This window comes from Odocoileus virginianus, chromosome 24 (genome assembly GCF_023699985.2).
Source record: "Odocoileus virginianus isolate 20LAN1187 ecotype Illinois chromosome 24, Ovbor_1.2, whole genome shotgun sequence".
NCBI classification, from domain to species: domain Eukaryota; kingdom Metazoa; phylum Chordata; class Mammalia; order Artiodactyla; family Cervidae; genus Odocoileus; species Odocoileus virginianus.
This window is the reverse complement of record NC_069697.1, coordinates 9,592,632-9,620,616: the sequence shown is the minus strand read 5'-3', so window position 1 is coordinate 9,620,616 and position 27,985 is coordinate 9,592,632. Positions and strand designations below refer to the sequence as shown.

Genomic DNA, 27,985 nt, shown 5'->3' with positions numbered 1-27,985 from the left:
AAGCTTGAAGAACACTCTTTCAGCCAGATGATCGAGGTCAGCATCATCAATAATAAATCAGATTGATGTGAATGTACTCTTGATATGATATAATGAGAATGATACTTTGCCTTTCTGGTCTTTCTCCACAAAATATATAACCCACGTCTAATCGCAAGAAAAACATCAGACAAATCCCCATAGAGGGATATTTTGCAAAGTATCTGACTAATATGCCTCAAAACTGTCAAGGTAATCAAAAACAAGGAAAATCTGAGAAAGTGTCACAGCCCAGAATAGGCTAAGAAGATATAACTACTAAATGCATTGTGTTTTTCTGAATGGAATTCTGGAACAGAAAAAAAATATTAGGTAAAAACTAAGGAAATCTTTCACTATAGACTTTAGTTAATGCTAATGTTCTGATTTTATTCCCACATTAATTGTAACAAGTGTTTAATATTAATATAGGCTATTAACAATAAACTAGGTTTGGGATACGCATGAATTCTGCTCTATTTTGTAATTTTTCTGTAAATCTAAAACTATTATAAAACAAAATGTTTCAATATTTGGCAGAATGCTTGAAAAGTTATTATATTTTGATGACCATAAATTATACATTTTGATACAGAAATTATTTCACCTTATAGATCCAACAAAGCAGAATAAAATGAAGACAGAGTTCCAAATATATTTATTCTTTCACAGTCATATGCCATACTAACATGTTTTACATGAAAAATGTGTACCTTTTGAATATATAACTAATGATCTCCAATCCTAAAGATGCTAGAGAAATAAACTCTTTTTCAACTATAAAAGACAAAAATAACAGGAAATAGCAGTCATACGCTGAAATATAATAAAGTCATTGAGAGGCTCTATATAGTAGCAGTATAAAAAGGAGAGAAGGACACAGCTAAAGGGTAAAATCTACCAGGGACACATTTAATCCAAGTACTGTATTTTGGAAACTATCCAAAAGCAGTAAGAGAGTTAGCATAACATCTGGGAAATCAAAGTGCCTACTACAATAGAATGGCAGTTCATTTGTATATTTGGAGGGAAAAATCAGCATAATAAGAAAGAAAACAAGTTTTTCCACACTTAAAGGGAAAAAAATAGTCTACGTCATGAACATATTTCCCAAATAAGTATCTCCCAGGTAGAAAATATGCAGCTTATAATGTGCTGCTTGAAATGCAGGGCAATTCTGTGTCAAGAATACATCTAAAACTGACACACAATTCATTGAAGAGATTGCTAAAGTTTCAATACTTTAAAAAAACTTAAGCAAAGAAATCCAAAGCTGTCATCTGAAGCATTTTAAATCTGTGACAACATGCTTAGTTATAAAATGATGGTTCGAAGCCAAATGAAGCAATACTGTCAATCTTACTGAAAGATTAACTGATACTTCACAAGGGCTATGTCACATCGAGTTGGAATAAAGTATCATGGATATCCTGGGTCTCTGATGCTAGAAGCAAAGTGATGGATCTTGAGTTAATCCTCAGGAAATATCTTTTTCAATCTTGTTGTTCAGTTGCTCAGTCGTGCCCAACTCTTTGCAACACCATGGACTGCAGCACACCAGGGTTTTCTGTCCTTCTCCATCTCCCGGAGCTTGCTCAAACTCATGTCCACTGAGTCGGTGATGCCATCCAACCATCTCATCTTCTGCCGTCCCCTTCTCCTCCTACCTTCAATCTTTCCTAGCATCAGGGTCTTTTCTAATGAGTTGGCTCTTCGCATCAGGTGGCCAAAGTACTGGAGCTTCAGCTTCAACATCTGTGCTTCCAATGAATATTCAGGACTGATTTCTTTTAGGATTGACTGGTTTGATCTCCTTGCTGTCCAAAGGACTCTCAAGAGCCTACTTCAACACTACAGTTCGAAAGCATCAATTCTTTGGTGCTCAGTCTTCTTTAAGGTCCAACTCTTTTCAATCTACCTGAAGATAAGCAATCTAATCATTTAGAAGACCTATGATAGTCCTTCCAAAAGACATATTATTAGGAATGTAGTTAACCACAATGAGTGGTTTCAAGAGTTTCCTCTGACATAACAGAAAAAAGAAAAAACTAGACCCACCCTGCCATTGTGTAGAAAATAGATTTTTTAAATGCATAGTCCTCAAGCAACTTAACTGTATCTATTTTGTGATGCTAGATCAGAGAATATCTGTTAAATAGAAAATATTTATTAGTTTATTGGTACTCTATGCTAATAGTTAAAGTGTAGAAAATCTATACAATGTGCTATTATGAACTTAATTATCAAAGTAATTTTCAAAATCTGATTTTACTGATGAACTCCAAATTGAATATATAAATTCTACATATGCCTGTTTTGTCCACATGTGGCTTGATGTCCACAGTGTGAACATTTCTTTTTAAAGCAACTAATATTTCTTTCAATGAAGAGTAAAACATTTAAGGTGAAACAGACAGACTGATTCCTTTGACTGCTTGAAAGTTATATTGTTTAACTTCTTGGCTTAAAGGAATTAATTTTGCTTATCCCATTATTGCCTTAAATAGATCATTTATTAACATTCATTTACTTAACAAATGTTAATTGATGGCAAAATTTGCATCAGCTATTGTGCTAAAACTCAGAGGATGCAACTGTAATCAAAATCAGAGTCTCTGTCCTCATGGAGTTTCTAGCCTAAAAAACGAGACAGATTGCTCTTATAATTCCTAGGAAGGACAAGTGCATGGTGCTATATGATTTAGTCAGATTTGAAGAAAGTTTCTCTGAGAGTCGTACTTGGGCTCAGATATAGTGATTAAAAAGTTCACTGGACCAAGAAAAGAAGGAAACTTTCCCAGGGAGAGAGTAGAATGTATGCTACTAACTTACTGTGGAAGATAGTTTGGACTTTGAAGATTATGGTAAAAATGTTTGCTTTTAGAGGAAAGTGTTTAAGAGTTTTACCCAAAGTTACATGAGTATTTTTGCATCTAAAAAATGTCATGCAGTCTATGTGTGGATAAATGGTGAGACGAGGCTGGGCTGGAAGCAGGTAGATTGCTCAAAGGGTTATTATAGCACTTAGAAGTCAGTTTTTGAGAAGAGGAGGCATGATGTTTCTACTGGAACTGCTAAAAATGGATAGATTTGAGAGCCATTTAGGAAATAATATACACTGGACTTGTTGATGGGTTGAATATAGTGGCGGGAGATAAAAGAGATTTCTGGTTAGTACAGCCTCATGGGTATTGAAGACAGCCTATAAAAGAAGATTATTAAAACTTGGAGAAATGTGATGTGTAATTGATGATTCAATTTTGGGATGTTCATTTTAAGATACCATTGAAACATACAAGAAGGGATGACCCAAGAAGCACTTCCAGAATGACAGAGTGAAGATCTCCAAAAATCTGCTCCCTATAAAAACAATGAGAACATTAGCAATTATTCTCAAAGTCAACTTTTTAAAGACCCCTGAAATTAACTAAAGGCTTGCAACAATTACAGAAGCTATTATGCAATAAAAATGACTGGATCTCAGTAAGAAGAATAAGCATTGTGGCATTTTACCTTGTCTGACTCCCATTATCCCCTTTTCAGCTCTGTTGTAGAATTGAAAACTTGCAGACTCACAACTAGATAGCTGTAACAACCAGAAGTCTCGCAACCACTGGAGGTACAGATTTTCCTAAGTCTGGATTTTGATAGAAAATTTAGGAAAATCTGGCTTGGATTTTCCTAGTCTCATCTCCAGAGAAATGTTATTATTTGACCTTTCTAGCAGCTGCTAGGCAAAGTTTCTTTCTTAGAACTTGCCTTTATTTGACTTAACCCAGAACTCTCTCTGTGTGACTCTTATCTCCAGGATATTTGTAGAAAATATTTAATAGTAATTGTTTGATATTATAGCTAGCTGAGGCAGTGACACCATCTGTAGCTAACAAGAGGTTGACCAGAAGTCTCATAAAAGAAAAGGGTAGTGAGATATTTACTGAGGGATTTAAAAGAGTCCAAAAATTCCTGAAAATCTAGAAGGTGATGTTCATATGCAGGACTGTGCATATCCCCAGGAATGAATTTGGAATGCCCTAATAGTTCACCTTCGACTGATACTGATGCTCTGCCTAGGAACAAGGTAAAGACTAAGCCATCCCTGGTAGTTCAGTGGTAAAGAGTCTGCCTGCCAATGCAGGAGACATGGGTTCAATCCCTGGTCTATGAAGATCCCACATGCTGCGGAGCAACTAAGCCTGCACTCCACAACTATTGAGCCTGTACTCTAGAGCCCAGGAACCACAACTACTGCGCCCACGTACCAGTGCTGTGAAACCCCAGTGCCCTAGAGCCTGGGCTCAGCAGCAAGAGGAGCCACCGCAATGAGAAGCCATACCTTGCAATGAAGGGTAGCCCCCATTTGCCGCAACTAGAAAAAGCCCACAAGCAGCAATATATATATATATAACTTACATATTAAAATGTTATATTTTATTTTTAAAAATATAGGAACAGTGCTTGTCAGTAAAAAGGAATTAAGTACTTATGCTATAACATGGATGAACCTTGAAACATCATGTTAAGTGAATAAAACATAAAAATGCATATATTGTGTGATTCCACTTATATTACATGTCCAGGTTAGGATAACTAGAGAGGTAAAAGTTTAGCGGTTGCCAGGGGCTAGGAAGGTGGGAATGGGGAGTGGTGATGAACAAATTCTAATGTTATATAGTGAAAGTGAAAGTGCTAGTCACTCAGTCGTGTCCGACTCTTTGTGACCCCCATGGACTGTAGCCCACCAGGCTCTTCTGTCGATAGAATTCTCCAGGTAAGAATACTGGAGTGGGTTGCCATTCTCTCCTCCAGGGGAATCTTCCTGACCCAGGGATTGAACCCAGGTCTCTCACATTGCAGGCAGATTCTTTACCATCTGAGCTACCAGGGAAGCCCAAAGTTATAGCAGTGATGGATGTACAACTTCATGAGTGTGTGCAATTGAATACTTTAAGTGGGTAAATTTCAAGGAATATGAATTATATCTCAATAAAGTTATTAAAAATATTTCACATTGAGGAAAATAAAAAATACAAAAAAAAGGATGAAATGATAACTTGAATGTTTGACATTTATAGGACAGATAAGTTTGGGTGCAAGTTTAAAAGTTTTCTGTTAACTATTTTTGATATGTTGATACATAAAATTTCATAATTGTCTTAGTTCATTCAGACTGGTAATAGAATAACAGAGACTGGGTGACTTATATGGAGAAATATATTTCTTACAGTCCTGGGGCCTGGGAAGTCCAAGATCAAGGTGCCAGCAGATTCTCTCTGTGCTGAGGGCCCTCTGCGTTGTTCTCAGATTGCCATGTTCTCTCTGCGTCCTCACATGGTGGAGGGAAAGAGGGAGCTTTCTAGGATTTCCTTTATAATGGCACTGATCTCATTTATGAGGGCTCCATCCTCATGACCTAATCACTTCCCAAAGGCCCCACCTCCAAATGCCATCGTGTTGGGGGTTAAGATTTAAACACATGAATTCATTCAGTGCATTCATAGCAATAATAAAGTTACAGAGTACAATGTTTAAAAGAATATAAAAAATAAGGTAGGAGAGAGATGAATAAGGGATTCTGTGAGGAAATAGTTTCAGAGAACATCTTGGAGATATTACATCTATGTCCCTGCTTTATACTGGTTTAAAGCTATCACGTTAGAGAACATACATATGACAAAAGTTACTTTGAATCCAGACAAGAAATCTTATTAAGATAGAAGGAGCCAGCTAAGAAAATTAAAGCATCTGGTCCTTTGCTGTTTTCCAAGCTAAACTTTTCAAAGCAATTTGGGTAACAGAACAAAGCATAAAGACAGAGCAAAAACTAAAGGAAGTCATTCACAGTAGTTAAAATAGCTGAATGTAAAATGCAAATAATTTTTAAGGCATTGGTTCTGCACTTTGAGAATACTGGAAGGTTTTTCAAAAGAAGCTAGAAGATGGACAATTTAAATGAGTAAAGAGATCAAAATGTAAAAGAAACAAGATTTTCCTCCATGCATGTCATGCATTCAAACCACTAGGCAATTCTTAGGACTAATTATATACATCTTTGTTGTTGATGGTGGTTGTTGAGTCGCTAAGTCATGTCCAACTCTTGTGACTCCATGAACTGTAGCCCAGGCTCCTCTCTCCATGGGATTTCCCAGGCAAGAATATTGGAGTGACTGTCATTTCCTCTCCAGAGGATCTTCCCAACCCAGGGATTGAATTCAGGTCTCCTGCATTGCAGGCGGATTCTTTACCAACCAGGGAAGCCCAGGTACATCTGTAACAAAGCTAAGAAAAACATTTTCGAGAGTGTTAGTTTTCCACAAGTAATCCACTGTAGCATCAAATAAATCAATCTCTTCGCTGATTTACATTGTTTTTTATAATTACAGTGTCTCTATCTGCTTTGTCCACATTAGAGTCTTATTCAAAAACGTGTTCATATCAATTCAGATCCTCTTGGCCAGGCAACCTGCTGGCATTTAAATAATTGCCAACCTTGAATATTAATATCAGAACTGTCAACATGAAACAGACTGGGATGGCAATAGATAAATCAGCTTTTGAATAGTGGTGAAAAGTTGATATGGTCCATAGCCAGTCTTTAAATGTCATTTTTGGAGGCGGGGGGTAATGCAGAATGAGAAAAGGTAAGCTTTTGAAATTAGGGTCATGAGAGAGGGTGGTTATACTCCTTAGCTTCTCGGGGCATTGATTTTATTACCTGTAAATAAAGAATAATAATATCTTCTTCCTAGAGATTCAGCAAAGATTAAATGAAAAATAGTTTATATTTGTGTGTCCCTGACACATAATGGACCCTCAGTCACTATCACTATCATTATATCTGTTATTTTGGAACCTTACTTTACAATATAACTAAAAAACATCAGTTAAAAAAGCAACACCTTGTGATGTTATAAGATGTTCAGATATTTATAAAAATCATGATCAGCTTTGGCCAACAGTTTCATATCCTAAAAACTTGGCTCCTACCTGCATGAGAAAAAGTGAGGAAAAAATAATATCTCTACTCAAATATGCCAGAGGTACAGTGTCCATGAAACAGTGTTTTCCTCATTTCCTACTTCAAAACAAAAAAGAAATAGTCACCCCAAATGAGATCACATAACAACCGGTAGGATGAGAAAAATGTCAAACTCTTTTGGACCTTCTCTTCTTCATAGATGAAAAGTAGAACACGGAAAAGTGGTTATTTTTCAAGTGACTCCTCCCCTTGCCACTCAAACACAAAGAGTGCCTGTATCGGAATGCTCACAAGTGTTTCATGCTTATGCAGGATGTATTCCAGTCTTGCTATCCTACAAAAGAAAGTTAGCTACAGCTTTGCTTTGATGACATATGACAAATTTTCACTAATATAATTTTCATTCTTTCTTTCCAGCTCAAAGGTGCCAGAGATCAGTGCACCTCCTTCACCTATCAGTATCCTAAATGTATCATCCCTGGTGTGCTGCCATACTGACTTAATACTTGTTGAATGAATGAATGAAATATTCAGACTAGGTATGCAAGGTACACATCTGTTTCAGGAGGAAAAGATACAGGTTGTCCTTACACACACGCAGAGGCAGCACTCCTCAGGCAAAAGCTCAACGGAGGTGATATGACAAAGGGGGAGAAGTTTGGGCCTCCCAGGTGGAGTGAGCGGCAAAGAACCTGCCTGCAAGTGCAGAAGACTCAAGAGATGAGGGTTCAGTCCCCAGATTGGGAAGATCCCCTGTAGGAGGACACGGCAACCCACTAACAATATTGTTGCCTGGAGAATCTCCTGGACAGAGCAGCCTGGAGGCTCACACCCAGAGGGTTGCAGAGTCTGGCAGGACTGAAGCCTAAGGAACCACAGTTACAGAGGGTGTGTGTGTGTTTGTGTGTGTGCGTGTTAGGTAGGGAGGCGCAGAGTAGATACTGGAACCAGAGACTTCAAAGGCAGAACACCTAGAGAAAACATTCTTTGGAATTCTAGCTGGGGCTACATATAAGATTGAAACCATTACCAGGTGTAATGGTAGAGGAGACTCTTTGGTCAAGTAGGCAAAAAAAAAAAAAAAAATATGCAGGAGTGAACTGGTACATTTTAGTGTAGGAGAATTATATTAATAGGAATACAACTTTTGAGTGGGATTTAGAACCTAACCCTCACATAATTTGCATTTAATGCCTAAGCACAGGAAACTGATTCCTGTTCAGTGAGGCCTCAATAGGTACTGACAGTCTGGAAAGATAGATGTAAGCTGTCAAGGTCATCGCCCTATCTTTTTCAAAAATGGTATGTATGTCCAGCTGCTCACAAGTAAAATTTTGGTTAAAATCCAGTGAGCGTTGCCTACTGTGGGCCAGTGACACTTTATCTTGTTACCTCCTCCTAAGACACATTTATTTATATTCATTAAGTTTACAGAGGCTGATTTATTAAAACAGAATGGAGTAGATCCTTCAGGCAAACAAAAACATTTTAGAATTCTCATCCATCATTTGTTCTTTATTAGGAATTTTAATAGTTGTCATAAAGTCAGGAAGAATAGCAAACACGCTTACTGCATGCCAGACCATTTCAAATAGTTTACACAGATTATCTCACTTGACCTTCAGAACAACCTATTAGGTTCATAACAACCTATTAGTTTCATAACAACCTATTAGTTTCGTAACAACCTATTAGGTAATCCAGTTTTGCAGATGTAGACACAGAGCAAGACATACTGTCATTTAGCCAAGGTCACACAGGTTCCAATCACTGGACCCAGGATTCACACAGCAGGCTGATATCAAAGCAGAGACTCTTAATCTTGAAGCCATCCTCTCACTGAACACTGAGTCATTCACTCCTGAGGGCTTCAACTTTGTCTTAAAGTTTAGCACAGTAATCCTAAAATTGTAATGCATTTAAGAACTACTGTATCAAGGTGAAAGTGAGTGTTAGTCACGCAGTTGAGTCTGCTTCTTTTGTAACCCCATGGACTGTAACCTGCCAGGCTCATCTGTCCATGGAATTACATAGGCGAGAATACTGGACTACTGGAGTGGGTATCCCCTTCTCAGGGGATTTTCCTGACCCAGCAAACAGACCCAGGTCTCCTGCATTGCAGGCAGATTCTTTACTGTCTGAGCCGCCAGGAAGCCCACTGTATAAGGATATAGATCCCAAATCAAGTTTTATAGATGATAGAAAGGATTTTTCAAGGGCATTTTTTGCGTTAGTAGCTGACTTTAGAACTTAACCCTAGAAAGAAGCAATCTCACTGTAATTTGCAAGATCACTGCCAGCCTGTGAAGAAAATGAAACATAAGTGGAAGTCAGTCCTCCCTAGCAGGGTGCTGGGATATGCCGATTACAGATAACTTATCTATTCATTGGGACTCAGAAGTTTTTAGGTAACACTAGTCTACTTGCTGTATTGCAGCTAGTGTATGATATTTAAGATATAAAATAAATACTTAGAAATATTTTTTATTTGCAGTGTTGCCTTTTCAGACAAATTTTGATCACTCTTCATTTGTTTGTTCATTCATTTGTCCCTTTCCTCATTTCCTTCCTTCTTTCGATCTATTTATTATTCATTCACTACTATATGTTAGGTATGCGGACAAATTAAAACAAAAGAAAACGAAACTCAAACATGGTCTTGTCCATGTTCAGCTTATGTCCTTTAAAATAATAAGGAGCTTTCATATTTTTCAGTATTGGCTTAACTCTTAGAAACATGCCCAATGTTCATTAGTGGAACTGAATCTTTTACTTAAAACCACAGAAAAATTTTAAATGCATAGAATTATGCTCTCATATTAATATTTTAGAACTCTAATGGGTAAAATTCTGGTACAAGATAAGGATTGTAAGAATCCTATTTGAATTTGGTAAATGTATTTGTTTGTCATCACAATATTTTCTTTTAATTCTAGATAATAGAAATAATGTGTTTAGCCTTAAAAATGTCCATCTGTTATCAATCTGGGGAAATTAGTTTCAGTTGTCTATGTTCTGTTTTTATATTTCTACATTTAAAATTTTCTTAATAAAAATTCCTGGATTTTAGCTTCTAAACTGTTCCAATGATACAAATAAAATCAGAAAAGTTTGATGCCCAAATGCTACCATGTACAAATGAAAACTTCTAGGACATGAGTAACATTAGAATATTATTAAATAAACTCTGTAGGAGACAGAGATTCTAGACCAATAAGATGAGGAAGTTCAACCTACATCTCATTCTGGAGGAAACACAATTACGGTTCTTCATTGCCATAAAATCATGCCCATCTGAGAAGATCTCATCTAATGGAGGTGTTGCCAAGTTTTAGAAAGACATCTTAACATATTTGTTTAAATTTTACAATGAACTTACATGTTGTATATCCAGGAAAAGGAATGTATGACTCATGGATTCTATGAAGTTAAAAGAAAAATGAAAGTCACCAATAAGCCAGTGACACAAATAAAACCGTTTTTACGATAGAATACATTCAGGTTTCTAAAAATTAAAAGACAATTTTCAGTGATTTTTAAAAAATCAAAATAGACATTTTCTGTCAAAAAACTTAAATTGTGGGATAAGCAAGGTAATGATAAGTTTATACACATGTGCATTTAATGCCCAAAGCTAACAAACTTGGTTTGTGTGATTGTTTCACTAAATTATTCAATAAAATTTGTAACTTGATGGAAAGTTGTTTTCCAGAGTTCTTTTTGAAAGGTGAAGACACAAAAGAAAGTTTTGTTTATTCCTCTTTAAAAGGATTTTTTTTTTGCATTTAATAAGCATGACAACTTAACAGTCCATAAAGTATTGTTTTATATTTCTTTCTGATACCTTCAGTTCCCTCAGGATTTGTATAAATGCTTTCCAAATTTAGTAATGGAATATCTCAAAAAAATTTTGAAAGACAATATTAATATTGGTAAAATAACCTGGGTGAAAATAAAAGCAAACACAGAAGTAGAAAATTAGAAGAGTGAGAAGAATAAAATAATACTCAAGAAGACAAGGAGCAAAATACAGGCATTCTTCAATCTACACAAGTATTAACTTTCTAAATTAACAAAGTAGTGAAAGAACATTGATAATAATTTAAAGTCTCAAATGTGAAGAGAATTGCAACCTGGAGTTGGTGATAATTAGGCAGTAGTATCCTTGACACATTATACCATAAACCAGATCTAAATCACACTGTGAAGATGAGAGGTCAGAGAATACGAAGGCCAAATTACTGAAGCTGCATATTTGGAGTCAGAGGTTCTTTCCTTACATAGAAGAAACTAATAGTCATTGAGAAGGTGGATCCCAAAGGACTAGAAAACTACTAAAAGAGAAAAATGACCTGTCGGATGATAATTAAAATACCTGCAGGCCTAGCAGTGATGGTGCACCACAGTCCCTAGCTTGCCAGAGAGACATGTAGTAAAATACCTCTTTCCTCCCAAAATCTATTTTTCAATCCGATTACTTGGTAATACTTTCTGAGGAACTATATTTCCAACACTATATTGAAAATGAATAGATGACTGGCATTTTCTTTATTTTTAAAACACCTTGAAAGTCAACTTTATGAACTGTATTTCTTCAATAACCTAAAGGAGTCAAGGGAGGAAAAAATTCAGACATGGGAAATAAATAATAACGAGTGAAGAAAATACAAGTATAGAGATGAAGGAAAATTGAAGGGCAGAAATATAAATGCTGCAGTTTTATCTCTACTTTTTCTCCTGAATGATGTTCAATGCAACAATTAACCTGGCTCTAACCTCCACCCACACCTCCCATTGACTCAGTGGGAGCTCGTCACAGAGCTACAATTATGAGCTGCACATAACACAAAATTGTTAACTTGCTCATTTACCATCTCTCCTATTCCCTAAATATTTTATCTCATCTCCTACTGTAAAAGTTCCACTGACATCAAGTACAGATACTTTAAGTCTTAAGAGTTATAATATTTATATATACCTCACAGGAAAATAGAAGATTAAAAATCTCGTATCTATGCTTAAAATATGTCTTACACACCTATGAATCTTAGCTTTCTATAACAACTAATCTGGATAAAAATGTCAGTCACTATACACTAACATTATGACGCTGAAAATCAAGGGCGGGAATGTTGTTCAAAAAGATTTGGGATAAGGAAAGGAGCTCAGTAGGTAAGGATTCTGCTTGCAATGCAGGAGATCCAGGTTCAATCCCTGGGTCAGGAAGATCCTCTGGAGAAGGAAATGACAACCCACTCAAGTATTCTTGCCTGGAAAATCCCATGGACAGAAGAGCCTGGCAGGCTACAGTCCATGGGGTCTCAAAAGTCGGACATGACTTAGTAACTAAACCACCACAATAGAGCCTCTAAGCAGAGGGAAGCTAGATCCCTGGTTCACTCACTGCTTGGAAGAAAGCCAAATCTAAATGTCCATTTGGGCTTCCCTTGTGGCTTAGCTGGTAAAGAATCCACCTGCAATGCAGGAGACCTGGGTTTGAGCCCTGGGTTGGGAAGATCCCCTGAGAAGGGAGCAGCTACCCACTCCAGTATTCTGGTCTGGAGAATGCCATGGACTGTATAGTCCATGGGGTCACAAAGAGTCAGACACCACTGAGTGACTTTCACTTTCTTTTAGAAGGCTTCCTTTGTATAATTCAGTTGGTAAAGAATCTGTCTGCAGTGCAGGAGACCTGGGTTCAATCCCTGGGTTGGGAAGATCCCCTGGAGAAGGAAATGGCAACCTACTCCAGTATCCTTGCCTGGAAAATCTAATGGACAGGGAGCCTGGTGGGCTACAGTCCATGAGGTCGCAGACTCGGGCACAACTGAGTGGCTAACACTTACTTACTAAGAAAAGGAAGATAGCTCCCACCTGATGTTATAATTTCTACAGGCTCAGTAACATGTTCCATATTTTTCTTCATACTTTGTCTCTAATTTTAAAACTGGTGTTAATAATAATTACAATGGACATAATGACCCAGTATAGACACCACCCTTTAAATCTCTATAACCACTCCCTGTCCTCAGGGAGGACATTTGAAAAAATGTTTCTTGAAAACATTTCAACTGAATGAACATATTATTACTTCAAAGTTTATATTGGAATGAACAGATTTCCTCAATTAGTCTCTAAAATCTATCCTAATGAATATCTTTTTATTGATGTAATAGCAGTATCTGCATCACATCCTATCTATAACAAAATCTCTCATATTTTTTCCTGTTACTTCATTCTTCTTTTTAGACTACCTGAAGATAAGCTACTACAGTTAGTAGGAGTTCACAAAAGAGCAGAGAGTTACTTGGGGTATAAACAGTGATGTTTTAGGAAAGATGTAAGGTGTTAAGAAATCTTGAGTCCTCAGAATTTCAAATTTAAGTCACTGATTACTCTTCCTTTGTACACCAACATTACTTCTATGTTTTGTTGTTTAGTCGCTCAGTCATGTCAGATTCTTTTGTGACCCCATGGACTGCAGCCCACGGGGCTCCTCTGCCCACGGGATTATCCAGGCAAGCATGCCAGAGTGGGCTGCCAATCTGCCATGGTGACAGTGAAGATGGCATTGAATGTTTCCAACCACTCAACCAAGCTATAGTTCTGTGTGAAGGCCTGTCTGTGTGACCTCAGAATGGGTCTATTCTCTTCATATGTGACTAGAACATCATCAGTTGATATGGATAATTTTGACTTTCTGCTACTCTATTCAGCATTTATAATCACTTTTCTATAATAAATTTTAACATACTATTTCAAGAAGAGCCTCATATCACCTGCCTGCTTAAAACGCTTTAATGGCCTTTTGAATAAATTCTGACTTTTTTGAGTGACTTCACAAGCCCTCTATGGTACCTGCCATTCCTTTCCCCTACCAGCTTCTTCCTAATTTTACAATTTTGCTACTTCCTTCACATCTTCATACTGTTTCAATAATAACGTACATGCCATTGCTTTCTGAAGCATACATTTATACATTCTGTTCAGTTCAACTGAAAGTCTATTCAGTTCTACCTCCACCTAAGAAATGCTTTTGTTGGGATTTCCTTGGTGATCCAGTGGCTAAGACTCTGCACTCCTAATGCAGGGGACCACATTTCAACCTGTGATCAGGGAACAAGACGCTACATGCCACAGCTAAGAAATCTCACATACAACTAAGACCTGATGCTGTCAAATACACAAAGATTTTTTTTTTTAAGAAATTGTTTTGTTTTTAAAGACCCAGTATAAATGCCAGCCCTTTCATGATGCCAACCATGCTCTATGAAATCCTTTATTCATGTTTTACTGTTCTGGCATTTATCAAACCCTACATATTTCAGGAGAGACGGAGCCAAAGCAAAAATAGCACACAGTTGTGGATGTGACTGGTGATGGAAGTAAAGCCTCATGCTGTAAAGAGCAATATTGCATAGGAACCTGGAATGTTAGGTCCATGAATCAAGGCAAATTGGAAGTGGTCAAACAGGAGATGGCAAGAGTAGACATCGACATTTTAAGAATCAGCAGACTAAAATGGACTGGAATGGGTGAGTTTAACTCAAATGACCATTATATCTACTACTGTGGGCAAGAATCCCTGAGAAGAAATGCAGTAGCCATGATAGTCAACAAAGAGTCTGAAATGCAGTACTTGGGTGCAATCTCAAGAATGACAGAATGATCTCTGTTCGTTTCCAAGGCAAACCATTCAATATCACGGTAATCTAATCTATGCCCCAACCAGTAATGCTGAAGAAGCTGAACAGTTCTATGAAGACCTATAAGAACTTCTAGAACTAACACCCAAAAAAGATATCCATTTCATTATAGAGGACTGGAACGCAGAAGTAGGAAGTCAAGAAACACCTGGAGTAACAGGCAAATTTGGCCCTGGGGTACAAAATGAAGCAGGGCAAAGGATAATAATAGAGTTTTGCCAAGAGAATGCACTGGTCATAGCAAACACCCTCTTCCCACAAAAGAGAAGACTCTACACATGGACATCACCAGACGGTCAACACCGAAATCAGACTGATTATATCCTTTGCAGCCAAAGATGAAGAAGCTCTATACAGTCAGCAAAAACAAGACCAGGAGCTGACTATGGCTCAGATCATGAACTCCTTATTGCCAAATTTGGACTTAAATTTAAGAAAGTAGGAAAAACCACTAGACTATTCAGGTATGACTTAAATCAAATCCCTTACGATTATACAGTGGAAGTGACAAATAGATTCAAGGGATTAGATCTGATAGACAGAGTGCCTGAAGAACTATGGGTGGAGGTTCATGACATTGTACAGGAGACAGGGATTAAGACCATCCCCAAGAAAAAGAAATGAAAAAAGCAAACTGGCTGTCTGTGTAGGCCTTACAAATAGCTGTGAAAAGAAGTGAAAGGCAAAGGAAAAAAGGAAAGATACACCCAATTGAATGCAGAGTTCCAAAGAATAGCAAGGAGAGATAAGAAAGTCTTCCTCAGTGATCAATGCAAAGAAATAGAGGAAAATAGAATGGGAAAGACTAGAGTTTTCTTTAAGAAAATGAGAGCTACAAAGGGAACAGTTCATGCAAAGATGGGCACAGTAAAGGACAGAAATGGTATGGACCTAACTAAAGCAGAAGATAGTAAGAAGAAGTGGCAAGAATATACAGAAGAACTATACAAAAAAGATTTTCATGACCCAGGTAACCATAATGGTGTGATCACTCACCTAGAGCCAGACACCCTGGCATGTGAAGTCCAGTGGGCCTTAGGAAGCACCACTATGAACAAAGATAGTGGAGGTGATGGAATTCCAGTTGAGCTAATTCAAATCCTGGAAGATGATGCTGTGAAAGTGTTCCCCTCAATATTCCAGCAAATTTGGAAAACTCAGCAGTGGCCACAGGGTTGGAAAGGGTCAGTTTTTCATTTCAATCCCAAAGAAAGGCCATGCCAAAGAATGTTCAAACTACCTCACAATTGCACTCATCTCACACGCTAGTAAAGTAATGCTCAAAATTCTCCAAGCCAGGCTAAAACAGTACATGAATCATGAACTTCCAGATGTTCAAGCTGGATTTAGAAAAGGCACAGGAACAAAAGATCAAATTGCCAACATCCGTTGAATCATTGAAAAGGCAGGAGAGTTCCAGAAAACTATCTATTTCTGCTTTATTGACTATGCCAAACACTTTGACTATGTGGATCACAACAAACTATGGGAAATTCTTCAAGAGATGGGAATACCAGACCACCTGACCTGCTTCCTGAGTGATGTGTATGCAGTTCAAGAAGGAACAGTTAGAACTGGACATTGGAACAACAGACTGGTTCCAAATCGGGAAAGGAGTACGTTAGTTCAGTTCAGTCACTCAGTCCTGACTCCTTGCAACCCCATGGACCGCAGCACTCCAGGCCTCCCTGTCCACCACCAATTCCCGGAGTTTACTCAAACTTATGTCCATTGAGTCGGTGATGCTATCCAGACATCTCATCCTCTTTCATCCTCTTCTCCTCCTGCCTTCAATCTTTCCCAGCATCAGGGTATTTTCAAACGAGTCAGCTCTTTGCATCAGGTGGCCAAAGTATTGGAGTTTCAGCTTCAACATTTGTCCTTCCAATGAATATTCAGGACTGATTTCCTTTAGGAGACACTGGTTGGATCTCCTTGCAGTCCAAGGGACTCTCAAGAGTCTTCTCCAACACCACAGTTCAAAAGCATCAATTATTTGGCACTCAGCTTTCTTAGTAGTCCAACTCTCACATCCATACATGACCACTGGAAAAATCATAGCCTTAACTAGATGGACCTTTGTTGGCAAAGTAATGTCTCTGCTTTATAATACGCTGCCTAGTTTGCTCATAACTTTTCTTCCAAGGAACAAGTGTCTTTTAATTTCATGGCTGCAGTCACCATCTGCGGTGATTTTAGGGCCCCCAAAAATAAAGTCTGTCACTGTTTCCACTGTTTCCCCATCTATTTGCCATGAAGTGATGGGACCAGATGCCATGATCATAGTTTTTTGAATGTTGAGCTTTAAGCCAAGTTTTTCACTTTCCTCTCAAGGCTGCATATTGTCACCCTATTTATTTGACTTATATGCAGAGTACATCATGCAGAATGCCAGGCTGAATGAAGCACAAGCTGGAATCAAGATTGCTGGGAAAATATCAATAACCTCAGATATGCAGATGACACCACCCTTATGGCAGAAAATGAAGAAGAACTAAAGAGCCTCTTGATGAAAGTGAAAGAGGAGAGTGAAAAAGTTGGTTTAAAGCTCAACATTCAGAAAACTAAGATCATGGTATCCAGTCCAATCACTTCATGGCAAATATATGGGGAAACAATGGAAACAGTGAGAGACTTTATTTTTGGGGGCTCCAAAATCACTGCAGATGGTGACTGCAGCCATGAAATTAAAAGACGCTTGCTCCTTGGAAGGAAAGCTATGACAAACCTAGACAGCATATTAAAAAGCGGAGATATTACTTTGCCAACAAAGGTCCTTCTAGTCAAAGCTATGATTTTTCCAGTAGTCAGGTATGGATGTGAGAGTTGGACTATAAAGAAAGCTGAGCACTGAAGAATTGATGCTTTTGAACTGTGGTGTTGGAGAGGACTCTTGAGAGTCCCTTGGACTGCAAGGAGATTCAACCAGTCCATCCTAAAGGAGATCAGTCTTGAATATTCATTGGAAGGACAAATGTTGAAGCTGAAACTCCAATACTTTGGCCACCTCATGCGAAGAACTGACTCACTTTAGAAGACCCTGATGCTCTGAAGGATTGAAGGCAGGAGGAGTAGGGGATGACAGACAATGAGATGGTTGGATGGCATCACTGACGCTCGATGGACATAAATCTTAGTAAGCTCTGGGAGTTGGTGATGGACAGGGAGGCCTGGTGTGCTGCAGTCTATGGGGTCTGCAGAGTTTGACACAACTGTGCGACTGAACTGAACTGATGCAAGTCAATGCTTTTAGTAAGAAGTAAAATTTTAAAATCTCTGACAGAGGAAATTTCTCAGAGATGGTACTTCAGTAAATGGATATACCTTGCATAGCTATGGACTTGGGGAATGACACAATAAGACTATAGGCAACAGAAAGATCTACCTTCATGAGCAAGGGGATGGGAGTTAATCGAGGACCAGGAAAGGAGGGAAGACAGAGAAGGAGAGAATGAGGCACTTAGTTTAAGAAAAGCATAATTTGACCCTACTGAGAAGTTTAAGGAATTGATCTTTATGCTTCAGTTTGAGCCCCAGAAAGATCATATTAAACCGATTAAATTTGTAATCATTTTTGCCTAGAGCATTGGAGGATAAAAACAAGAGTTTGTAACCTCTCCTGAACATGCTGTCCATGCTAATGTTGCAATTTGCTCTCAAGCTTGCTAATTACTGGCAGTATGGCCCTCAGCACACCTACAGTAAATTCTGTTACTGCCTCAATTACTGTACAGTGTCACAATCTGGGAAGAACTTGAAGATGCCCTTTTCATCTGTTCCTACTATTTCTAATTAATTCCATAGTACCAGAATTTGAAGAAATGAATAAATTGGGCAGGATTAAGAAAAAAAATTAAAATCGGGAATTAAGTTGAAAAGAAAAAGCCATTGAAACCAAATTTTAAATAAAGCCAAAGTCCGAAACAAATAAGCCTTAACCATCATTAGTGTCCTTTTTAAGGATCAAGGCAATAGAGTTGTCCCCTCACCATGGTAAGATTCTCTAGCAACAAAGACACTCAATTGTGATAATCATGTCCCTCCTCTTCTTTAGTTCTCAGAAAATCCTGTAGAAGATCCTGGTCCACTTGGTTAGCAATCTTTTGATTCAAAATTGCACAGTGTAGCTTTCTCCTCAGAGGTGTGACATTTTATTATCTGCATACGGGAGAAAAAATACCTCCAAGTTTCCTCTAAAAGTGATTGTAAACAGCCTCCAGGAAGCATTCAAAGAATCTGGACTTTCCTTTGATTCTGTATGCCTTTAACACATAGAGATTTATACTACCACTTATTCTTGTTGATATGTCATTGTGTAATTAAATATTTGATTTTCCACTGATGCTTCTATTTTCTTTCCAAATATTTTATAATTCTTCAAAAATTACCTGAATGTCTCCTATTTCTTCTAACTCCATCCTAGGTCCAGCATCCTAGTCAATACTCCATCAAATACTGGATAGTTATTTTTGAAAATTTTCTATCAAGTGTAATATGACTTATTTTCTGATCATTCTAATGTTGCCTGTTCCTTGCTGCATATTTCATCACAACTTTCTATTTTATTTTCTTTGTGGACTTTATGGTATGCTGATAAATATTTAACAACCAGCTTTCCAGAAGAAAGAAAGAAAGCTAAATACTCTTACCTTGACCAGTTTAAAGATTCTAGTGTGATGTCACAAAAAATGACATTGGGGCAAAAGGCACAATAACAGTGGGTCTCACATAACAGTGTCAACAGGCATATCTCTGTTTGTGGTCCTTACCATTCCCTAAGATCATCTGATTTATTGATTATTTGTGTTTTATCTATTTCCTTCAGAAAAACTAAGCTCCATAAGGAAAGGCATTCCCTGTGTTTACCACTGAACATAGAACAGTGTCTGGTATATAGAAGGTACATCATAAATATTTGAGACTCCCCTGGTGGCTCAGACGGTAAAGCATCTGCCTACAATTCGGGAGACCTGGGTTTAATCCCTGGGTTGGGAAGATCTCCTGGAGAAGGAAATAGCAACCCACTCCAGTATTCTTACCTGGAAAATGCCATGGACAGAGGAACCTGGTAAGCTACAATCCATGGGGTCGCAAAGAGTTGGACATGACTGAGCGACTTCACTTCACTTCATAAACATTTGCTGGATAAAAAGCATATAACTATAGACTCAAAATTGAATATATTAAAAAATTTTAATGTAATGATAATAAAAATATTTTTTAAAAACCATTAAAATTGGTGGGTTCTAAAAGTTCAGAAATATTTCCTGAGTAGATGTGAGAAAGAGATGAGTCCAGTATCACTTTTTTTTTTTCAGTATCACTTTTAAAAGTCATTTTATCTTGCCTCTCTGTGTCTATTAGGCTTTCCCAAAGGTGGAAATATGAGGATGGAATGCATAAAGAAAATGAAGAAAATTATGTTTTGAATTTAAATTCATTATAAAATATCAATCATAACTTCTAATTGTGAAAATAGAAAAATGTTCATTTCAAAATGAAACAAAAACATCATTTTATATTTTATGAGTCAAACAAGCATAAATAAAACATTTTATTATCAGGAAGCCTTTGCACTTATTATATGTGCTATTGCTTATGGCAGAATTAGAGCAAACATTATTATATTCATTATTTGCATAACAGATAATGTGAAGTAATGCAAATAAGACCCTACAAGTGAAGATTAATTACTCAGATTTCATACTTCTTTCAGAGTTTTAAAAAATTTCTTTTGAAGGAAATGAAAAATAATTAAAATTGACATTTTATATTTTTATTGCATCTTCAATTTTCTAACATCCAACACTGAATTAGTAACTCATTCTGATGTTAGTAATTTTTACTCTAGATGCTACAACACAATTTTTTTCTTCTCAGCCTAGATGGTCTTTGTACGTTTCATTGTATGGTGGGCACAAGGCAATTTGTGAAAGGCTCATCACATTTCTGTTTATTACATTATCCGTCACAGCCTCCCTCTCCACGGCCCTCTCAGGCTCGTTTCTTGCGCTCCCAACTGAACTGCCTGTTTTGCCCAGACATATACCACGTCCGCTTTTTCATCCCTGGCTTTTCTCTCCTGTTTCTCAGAATGCCCCTTTCCCTTATCTCTGTCTTTTGTAATCCTGACATTATTCTAGATTCAATCCAATCTTTATTCATTCTTTGCACAACACACAGTCACTAATTAACCACTTTCTTGTTTGTTTCTTAGTTTGTCTATTGTCTTTCTCCCCCTGTAGAGTATAAGCCAGGTGAGAACAGGGCCTTTTCGAGCTCACTACAATATAGCAGTGCCTACAACAGCATCTGTGACATAGTAAGTAGAGTATCAATTGATGAACAAACAGATAATAGTTATTAAACAAGTCTAGGATTCAGATATTTTGCCATGAACATATTTGCCACTTTTAAAAAAGTCTAAGGAAAAATAAATACAACAAGATTTTCAATGACTATTTTAAAAAAACACACAAACATTTATATTCCAAAGTATAGGTTGGCACTTCCTCTTAATCTAGCACTATTTTGACTAAGCTGTGAGAATTAAAGAAGATAAAGTGATATCTTGAATCAGTCAAAAATAATTTCTAACACCCAAGGCTGAAAGAATTCCAGTTTGAAGGTGCTATTTTCCTCATATGAAACTGTGCTTATTCTACTACATTTATAATCTAACTAAACACATTTTCTTAGTATGCTAATGCTTTATGCAAACCTTCTCTTGATTTTGTCATATAATTCACAAAGATTCAAATAAGTGAAACAGACCTTAATGTAACTTTGAATGAATTTTTTAACAAGAACAGATTTTATATTCAAAGTAGATAGTTAGCTTTAATACTAACCTGTATTTATATAAAATGGAACCAGTATTGTAGTTCTTTCCTCCTGTGACCTAAATTTCCTCCATGCATTTCTCTCTTTGAGTATATCTCAAGCATAACATGAAAAGATAAAGGATGCACACACATACACTCCATCTGAAATAAAAGGCTGAAACTACTAAATCTTGAGTAGTGCAGGATGAAGTGTGTTTTTCAGTAGAACAAACAGGGGCTCTTGAATACAGGTGCTACTATTTTTAAGGAAGTTGATTGGCCTTTCTGAGTGTCAGTTTACTTATCTATAAAATGGGATAATAATACCTAATTCTTTAGGCTGAAAAGATAAGGAAAGAGAAGCCAACCTAGTCCCAAGCCTGGCACACAGAGAGTGTTCAGTAAGTATTTCTGAATTAATGAATTTCATTGAAAATAAAGATGCCACAGAAGTATACTGCTACATATAATTTAATGAAAAAGTGTATTGACTGTGTAACCAAATAGCTAAGATAAAAGTATAATCACAGGCGTCTTTGATAATTTCCTAATTAATACACAATCAGCAAAGCATATTCAGTATACTTGAATAGATCAAGTATACTGACCTTGATGAAACACTGTGGCTGGTACAGGAGTGATTCAAGCGACCTAAGTATGGCTTCCCGGGTGGGTCAGACGGTAAAGAATCCCCCTGTAATGCAGGAGACCTGGGTTCGATCCCTGGGCTGGGAAAATCCCCTGGAGGAGGGCACGGCAACCCACCCCAGTAGTCCTGCCTAGAGAATCCCCATGGACAGAGGAGCCTGACCGGCTACAGTCCGTGAGGCTGTAAAGAGTCGGGCACGACTGAATGACTAAGCCCAGCGCAGCACACAGCACAAGTGTGGCCTTTATCTGCCAAAGCAAGATTGTGTTTCTACAAATTTCAAATCAGTTCAGTTCAGTTCAGTCTCTCAGTCACGTCCGACTCTTTGCAATCCCACGAACTGCAGCACTCCAGGCTTACCTGTCCATCACCAACTCTGGAGCTTGCTCAAATTCATGTCCCTCGAGTTGGTGATGCCATCAAACCACTTCATCCTCTGTTGTCCTCTTCTCCAGCCTTCAATCCTTCCCAGCATCAGGGTCTTTCCCAGTGAGTCAGTTCTTCACATCAGGTGGCCAAAGTATTGGAGTTTCAGCTTCAACATTAGTCCTTCCAATGAATATTTAGGACTGATTTCCTTTAGGATGGACAGGTTGGATCTCCTTGCAGTTCAAGGGACTCTCAAGAGTCTTCTCCAATACCACCGTTCAAAAGTGTCAAGTCTTCGGTGCTCAGCTTTCTTTATAGTCCAACTCTCACATCCATACATGACTACTGGAAAAACCATAGCTTTGACTACACGGACCTTTGTTGGCAAAGTAATGTCTCTGCTTTTTAATATGCTGTCTAGGTTGGTCATAGCTTTTCTTCCATGACTGAGTGACTTTCATTTTACATTTATACATATCTCAAATAGAAATTCACAAATGTTATTGGAGAGACAGTAGCTACTCATCCTTCATGACAGATAATAAATTATTTACTATTCATTTTCTACACCTATGCAGACATAAGGTAAAGGCATTGAATTTGCCACTACTAGAAACAATAATTAAAATGTCTGACTCTTTGCAAAGATATATGGCGATTTGTTCTTCCTCTTACTTTCTCTTTCAATCCTTAAAAGAACTCTCCAGAGTCAACACAGAGGGGGAATGGTAGAGTAAATGTTCAATTAGGGAGCTCAAAGCCTAAGTCCAGAAACATGCTATTAAATATTTGATGCTGAGAATACATCAGGAAACCCAAAGACAAAAAGGCAACTTTCTTGGACTTCACAGTCTGGGATTTGTGTTGAAATGGCTTTTAGAATTATGAATCAAGCCACTCAAATACATATTCATGATAAAATTTGATGTTAAGAACTACTCAAGTGGCCAAAGGATCTGTATATTCTTTTCACCCTAAATTATTGAATGAGGTTTGATATTTTGTGCAAAGCCCTGGCACATACTCTATTGCTATTGTCCATGATTCAACTTCTTTCTGTTGTTTGATTTAGGGGATGTAAATAATGACAATCAGCCAGAATTGTTGCTTCTTCTCTCTCTCCCAGTTTATCTTTCCACGGTGCTTAGAGTACTTACTGCTCTCATTTTTGCTCAGAGCTTACTCATATTCTCACAGCCTGCTCATTATTTGTCTACCAACTTGTACTGAGCACTGTCTGGAAAAAGGGCCATGTCTTATTCATCTTTGTTTGGCTAGCACCTAGCAGAGTGCTTGCCATACAGTTCAGGTGGAATGTGCATGTTGTATGCATATATTTGTATATACTTTACTGTTTTCAAAGCACATACATGTGCATGAACGCATTAGACCCTCACAAAACTCAGTGAGCTTGCAGGCAAGAATTCCCTCATTTTACAGAATCTCAATAAGCTTGAAGATTAAAAGTGTCCTTGTTTGACAGATGAAGAAACTGGGGATCAGTGAGAGATTATGTGGTTTCTGGAGAGCATATAACTAAGCCTTGAATTTCAAGATCAGGGTTCTTTCTAGACACTAAATGAAAACATAAGCACAATATTATAAGCAACAACTATTATTTTAGGTATGTCTTTAAGGTCTGTTAGGGTTTGACCAATCATCTCTGACTTTCTCAAATCACTCGTGAAATCTTGTGTTTTTTTTTTTTTCTTTTTCAAATATAAACCATGAGATGGGAAAGGTCTTCAGAAACCATCCATATTGTAATCAGAAGACAATGATGTAGACTATGTGCAAATATTTTGCTGTAAAACAGTGTCTGTCTTCAGGAGTATACTGTTAGCCAAAACAATTCTGCTCTGTCATGAGGAGAGGGAAGGAGGCAGCTTTGTCATTTCCAATCCTGAACTCATAGTCATCACCATTCTGCTTACATAAGATAACTATATCTTAATTTCTTGATCAAAATGAGAGTCCCTATGTGGCAAGACAGTGAAAGCAATCTGTTAGGGTGAAGGGATCACAACCAATATTTGAAAGTTCTAGTCACTGATTCTTGATAGATTGACTCTAAAGTCACCCTTTTAAAAACATCATCTCCCACTAGATCGCTGGCTACTGGAATCAGGGACTGTACTGAATCCCCCAAGTCAGGCGATGGCCTAGTTCAATTCCTGTCAAATATGCTAATTAATCAGCAATTGGCAACTCTGAGTAACCACTGGCTATAGAACACCCTGGAAAAGTGCTAGGTACCTGTCTTTCAAACTCCGTGATAGAAACTTCTCTTTGTGATTTTTAATTTAAAACCATTTTAAAAGAAGTTTACTTGTAAAATAATTTATTTTCTAGGCAATATACTGAGGTCCTTAATGGAGACCTAGAAGTAATGGAACCCTGGCTTTAAGTCAGTTATCCCGTGTACTGTTAAGAGTCAACATTCCAAAATAAACGTTAACAGAAATTAACAGCAACCACAATTACAACCCAACATTTCTGAACTAGAAGCATTTTCTCTCTAGGGGATGGGATTACATCCCCTCGATTACAACTAGGGGATTGACAAACTCTCTTAATCAGAAAAAAAAAAATTCTCTCTGCCTCCCTCCCCTCTATTCCCTTTCATTATTCTTCTTCCCCCAAACGCCCGTAAGCTGTGACCATTTTATTCGAGTGGAAAGTTGAAAGAAAGCAACACGCTAGCTACACCCATCCGGTGCTCCTCGGGTGGAACGGCAAAGTTCCCTCCCAGAGCCAGCGAGGCATTCGCTCTCCGATACCTGCTCCGCTTCACGCCGCATCTGAAGGTCTGCCCGCCGCGGAACAGTTGCGTCTCCATCTGGCTGCCAACCCACCCAGGCTCTCTTCTCCTCCACCGCCGCCACCTTCCCTCCTGCCCCTCCTTTCCGTCTTCCCTCACCACCCCCGCCCCCAATCTCCTCCTCTTTTTCTCACTACAAGCGGCGGCTGCTGCTGCAGCCGAGCGTCACTTGGCTCCCACGGCAGACATGGCGACCCTGACAGTGGTCCAGCCGCTCACTCTGGACAGAGGTAAGGGGGCGGCTCGCCCTCCAGGCCACCGCGTCCCCCGCCAGCCGCCTCCCCTGGCGCCGCCAACTCCCCCCGGGCCGCCGGGCAGCGCTCGGGCCGGGGGAGCCGGGCGGCGAGGGCGAGCCGAGAGGGCTTTCGCGCCGAGAGCAGGACACTTTCTTCCCCTTTCTCCGCCCGCCGCGTCCCCGCCGCCCCTTCGCGCTCCCGTCGCCCGGCCCAGGGGTGCCTCTGCGGGGCTCCAGCAGCCCACGCCGCCCCTCTCAGCCCCTCGGCGGCTCGCCTCCCGGCCGCCGGCTTTGTTGGAGCGGAGGCGCGGGGACCGCCAGGCGCTCGCCCGGGGCTCGGGGTTGGAGAGGGGCAGGGAGGAAAGCTCGCCTGGCCGGGCGAGGGCGCCTGCAGCCGGAGCCCGGGGAAGCCTGCCGAGGGAGCCGCCTGGCAGTCTGCGCGGCTGGGGGCCCAGGACGAAGGAAGTTTGTCCCGGCGCCGGGGGGCGAGGGTCGGTCCGGCTGCCGAGACCCCGGCAGCTGCCCGGGGGCGGGCCAGGCGTCCCCCCGGGAGGCCGGTGCCCGGGGGCACGGCGGCGGGGCTGCGAGCTGCCCTCCGCGCAAAGGGCGAAGCGAAGCGCGGGTAGCGGGGCCGCGGCCGGGGGCGCAGCGTCGCGGCAGCCGCGCCCGCTCTCCCGGCTTCGCGCTCGGAAGGCGGCGGGGGTCGCGTCTGCCCTCGCCGGGGGCGGCTCTCCGGCCGTGGCAACTCACAGTTCCTCCTGCCCCAGCCAGCCTTGTTCTCTCCCAGCCCGGTGCCACGGCGATGCCCGGGCTGCGGAAGGCGCTGGGACGGAGCGCAGGCTGGGTTACAATTCAACTTCTGACCTGCGACCCTGTGCGTCCTGCTTTCTGACTTGACTGGGGAAGCAGCGTTTGCTTCCTTTCTAGGACTTCCCCAAGCCCAAGGATGGAATCCTTCGCTGCGATCGCGGCCTCTCCCGCGCACCGCTGCGGGGTTATACCTGTGCTTGCGTGTTCGAGTTTTCTTTCTGGCTTTCCGACGTCCAGTTATGAATGCTCCGGGGTCCCACCACCTCTGCCACGGAGGACACCTGCTCGTCCTGGCCCGCCGCGGCCGGATTTAGGACCCTGTGCGGCCATTTGGAAATGGTGTGCTCAGATGAAAATGATTCAGTCCGATGTGCCTCTAAAAATATTCTTTCTGGAGGATTAAACCGGACTGTGGGGCAAGGCAAAACGGCATCCGGCTGCGAGTACAGTGAAAAAGCCAGTGCGAAGTTAGGGAGGTTTTTTAATTTGGAGAGATTGTGGGGTGACTTTAACGCAATCTGTTGGTGCCAGAAGAGATGTTACGTGGTGCCCATAGCAACCTTACTCGGGGTACGAGTTGAAAGACAAAAAATAATTGATTTTATGTTGGGAACTGTTGGTTTGCCTGCTAGTAAATTAATAATAGTAGTTAAAGAGTTCAGAAATGCATTGCATAATCCATGATTTCTCCCCAGTATCATCATCTCCACTAAGCAGGATAAATCCATTGCCACTAAGAACCTAACAGATGGCAAGCTATTAGAAATTATGGACTCCCAAGTATTTCTGTTTTAATGTAATGAGATCTTATATTGTCCCATTCCTATATCACCATCTTTAAACATCCCAAGTAAAACGATTGCGTTAGGAAAGAAAGAAAAAAAAAAAGCAAGCAAACTCCAAGAAAATTGCATACCTGAGCAATTTTATATACTACTACTAAAAACATTCCACTTTGAAGGGCTTACCTTAAATGCCTGATCAATTTTGAAGAGGAAGTGTAATCAGATTAAGATCTGTTCTTAAAGTTTGTTCTTGTTCACAGCCGGACTGTATCTGTCCTTCCCAGTTGTGATTCAGTAGCTCAAGAGGCAAGTTGGTTGAGACTGAATGTATCTGAATAAATTCACTTCAGGGTCTTGTAATTTACAGGTGGTGGGTTATTGACATCATTACTGTGTATGAAGTCAATACATATTCATAATTTCCCCTCTAAGTTGTTAAAATATGATTAATTTGTTAATTATATCATAAAATTGATTAAATGAACTGATGAAAAATTTCCTACAAAAAGTAAAAAATCTCTGAAAAGATAGTACTTATCTGGTTCCTGAGCATAACTCTTGATACTTGCTTTCGAGGAGTTGGTCAGCCTCTTTGGGAGCAGTTTTCCTTTTCGGCACATAAGGAGTTTGGAGTGAACGATTCAGACAGTGTGCAACTCTAGGAGCCTAGAATTCAGTGAATTAAAATTAGGACTCAGTTTCTGGTCACCTACTGGAGGATTTCACAGATGACTTCCTCGCCCACCTCTTCCAGGTGTTTTTTGACGTGCTCTGAGGTCACCCACTACTTTG

The 27,985-nt window shown here is 39.4% G+C and overlaps 1 protein-coding gene and 1 long non-coding RNA gene across 3 annotated transcripts in view; one reads left to right on the top strand and one right to left on the bottom strand.

Annotated features, from left to right (window-relative positions):
* Positions 1-659: 659 nt before the first annotated feature.
* LOC139030800 (uncharacterized) lies at positions 660-26,870 on the bottom strand. Of its 2 annotated transcripts, none has more exons than XR_011483184.1 (2): positions 26,600-26,870; positions 660-6,294 (listed from the first exon to the last, which is right to left on the bottom strand). It is a non-coding gene; the product is annotated as an uncharacterized lncRNA (long non-coding RNA). The 2 variants fall into 2 exon arrangements; XR_011483183.1 differs by lacking the exon at positions 26,600-26,870 and adding an exon at positions 25,323-25,455.
* Positions 25,442-27,985, top strand: part of LIN7A (lin-7 homolog A, crumbs cell polarity complex component) — a 150,205-nt gene continuing 147,661 nt past the window's right edge. The window contains exon 1 of the mRNA XM_020873276.2: positions 25,442-25,593. Within this exon, the coding sequence (XP_020728935.1) occupies positions 25,551-25,593 (43 nt within the window). The 5' untranslated portion in view covers positions 25,442-25,550. The remainder of the gene's footprint in view (positions 25,594-27,985) is intronic.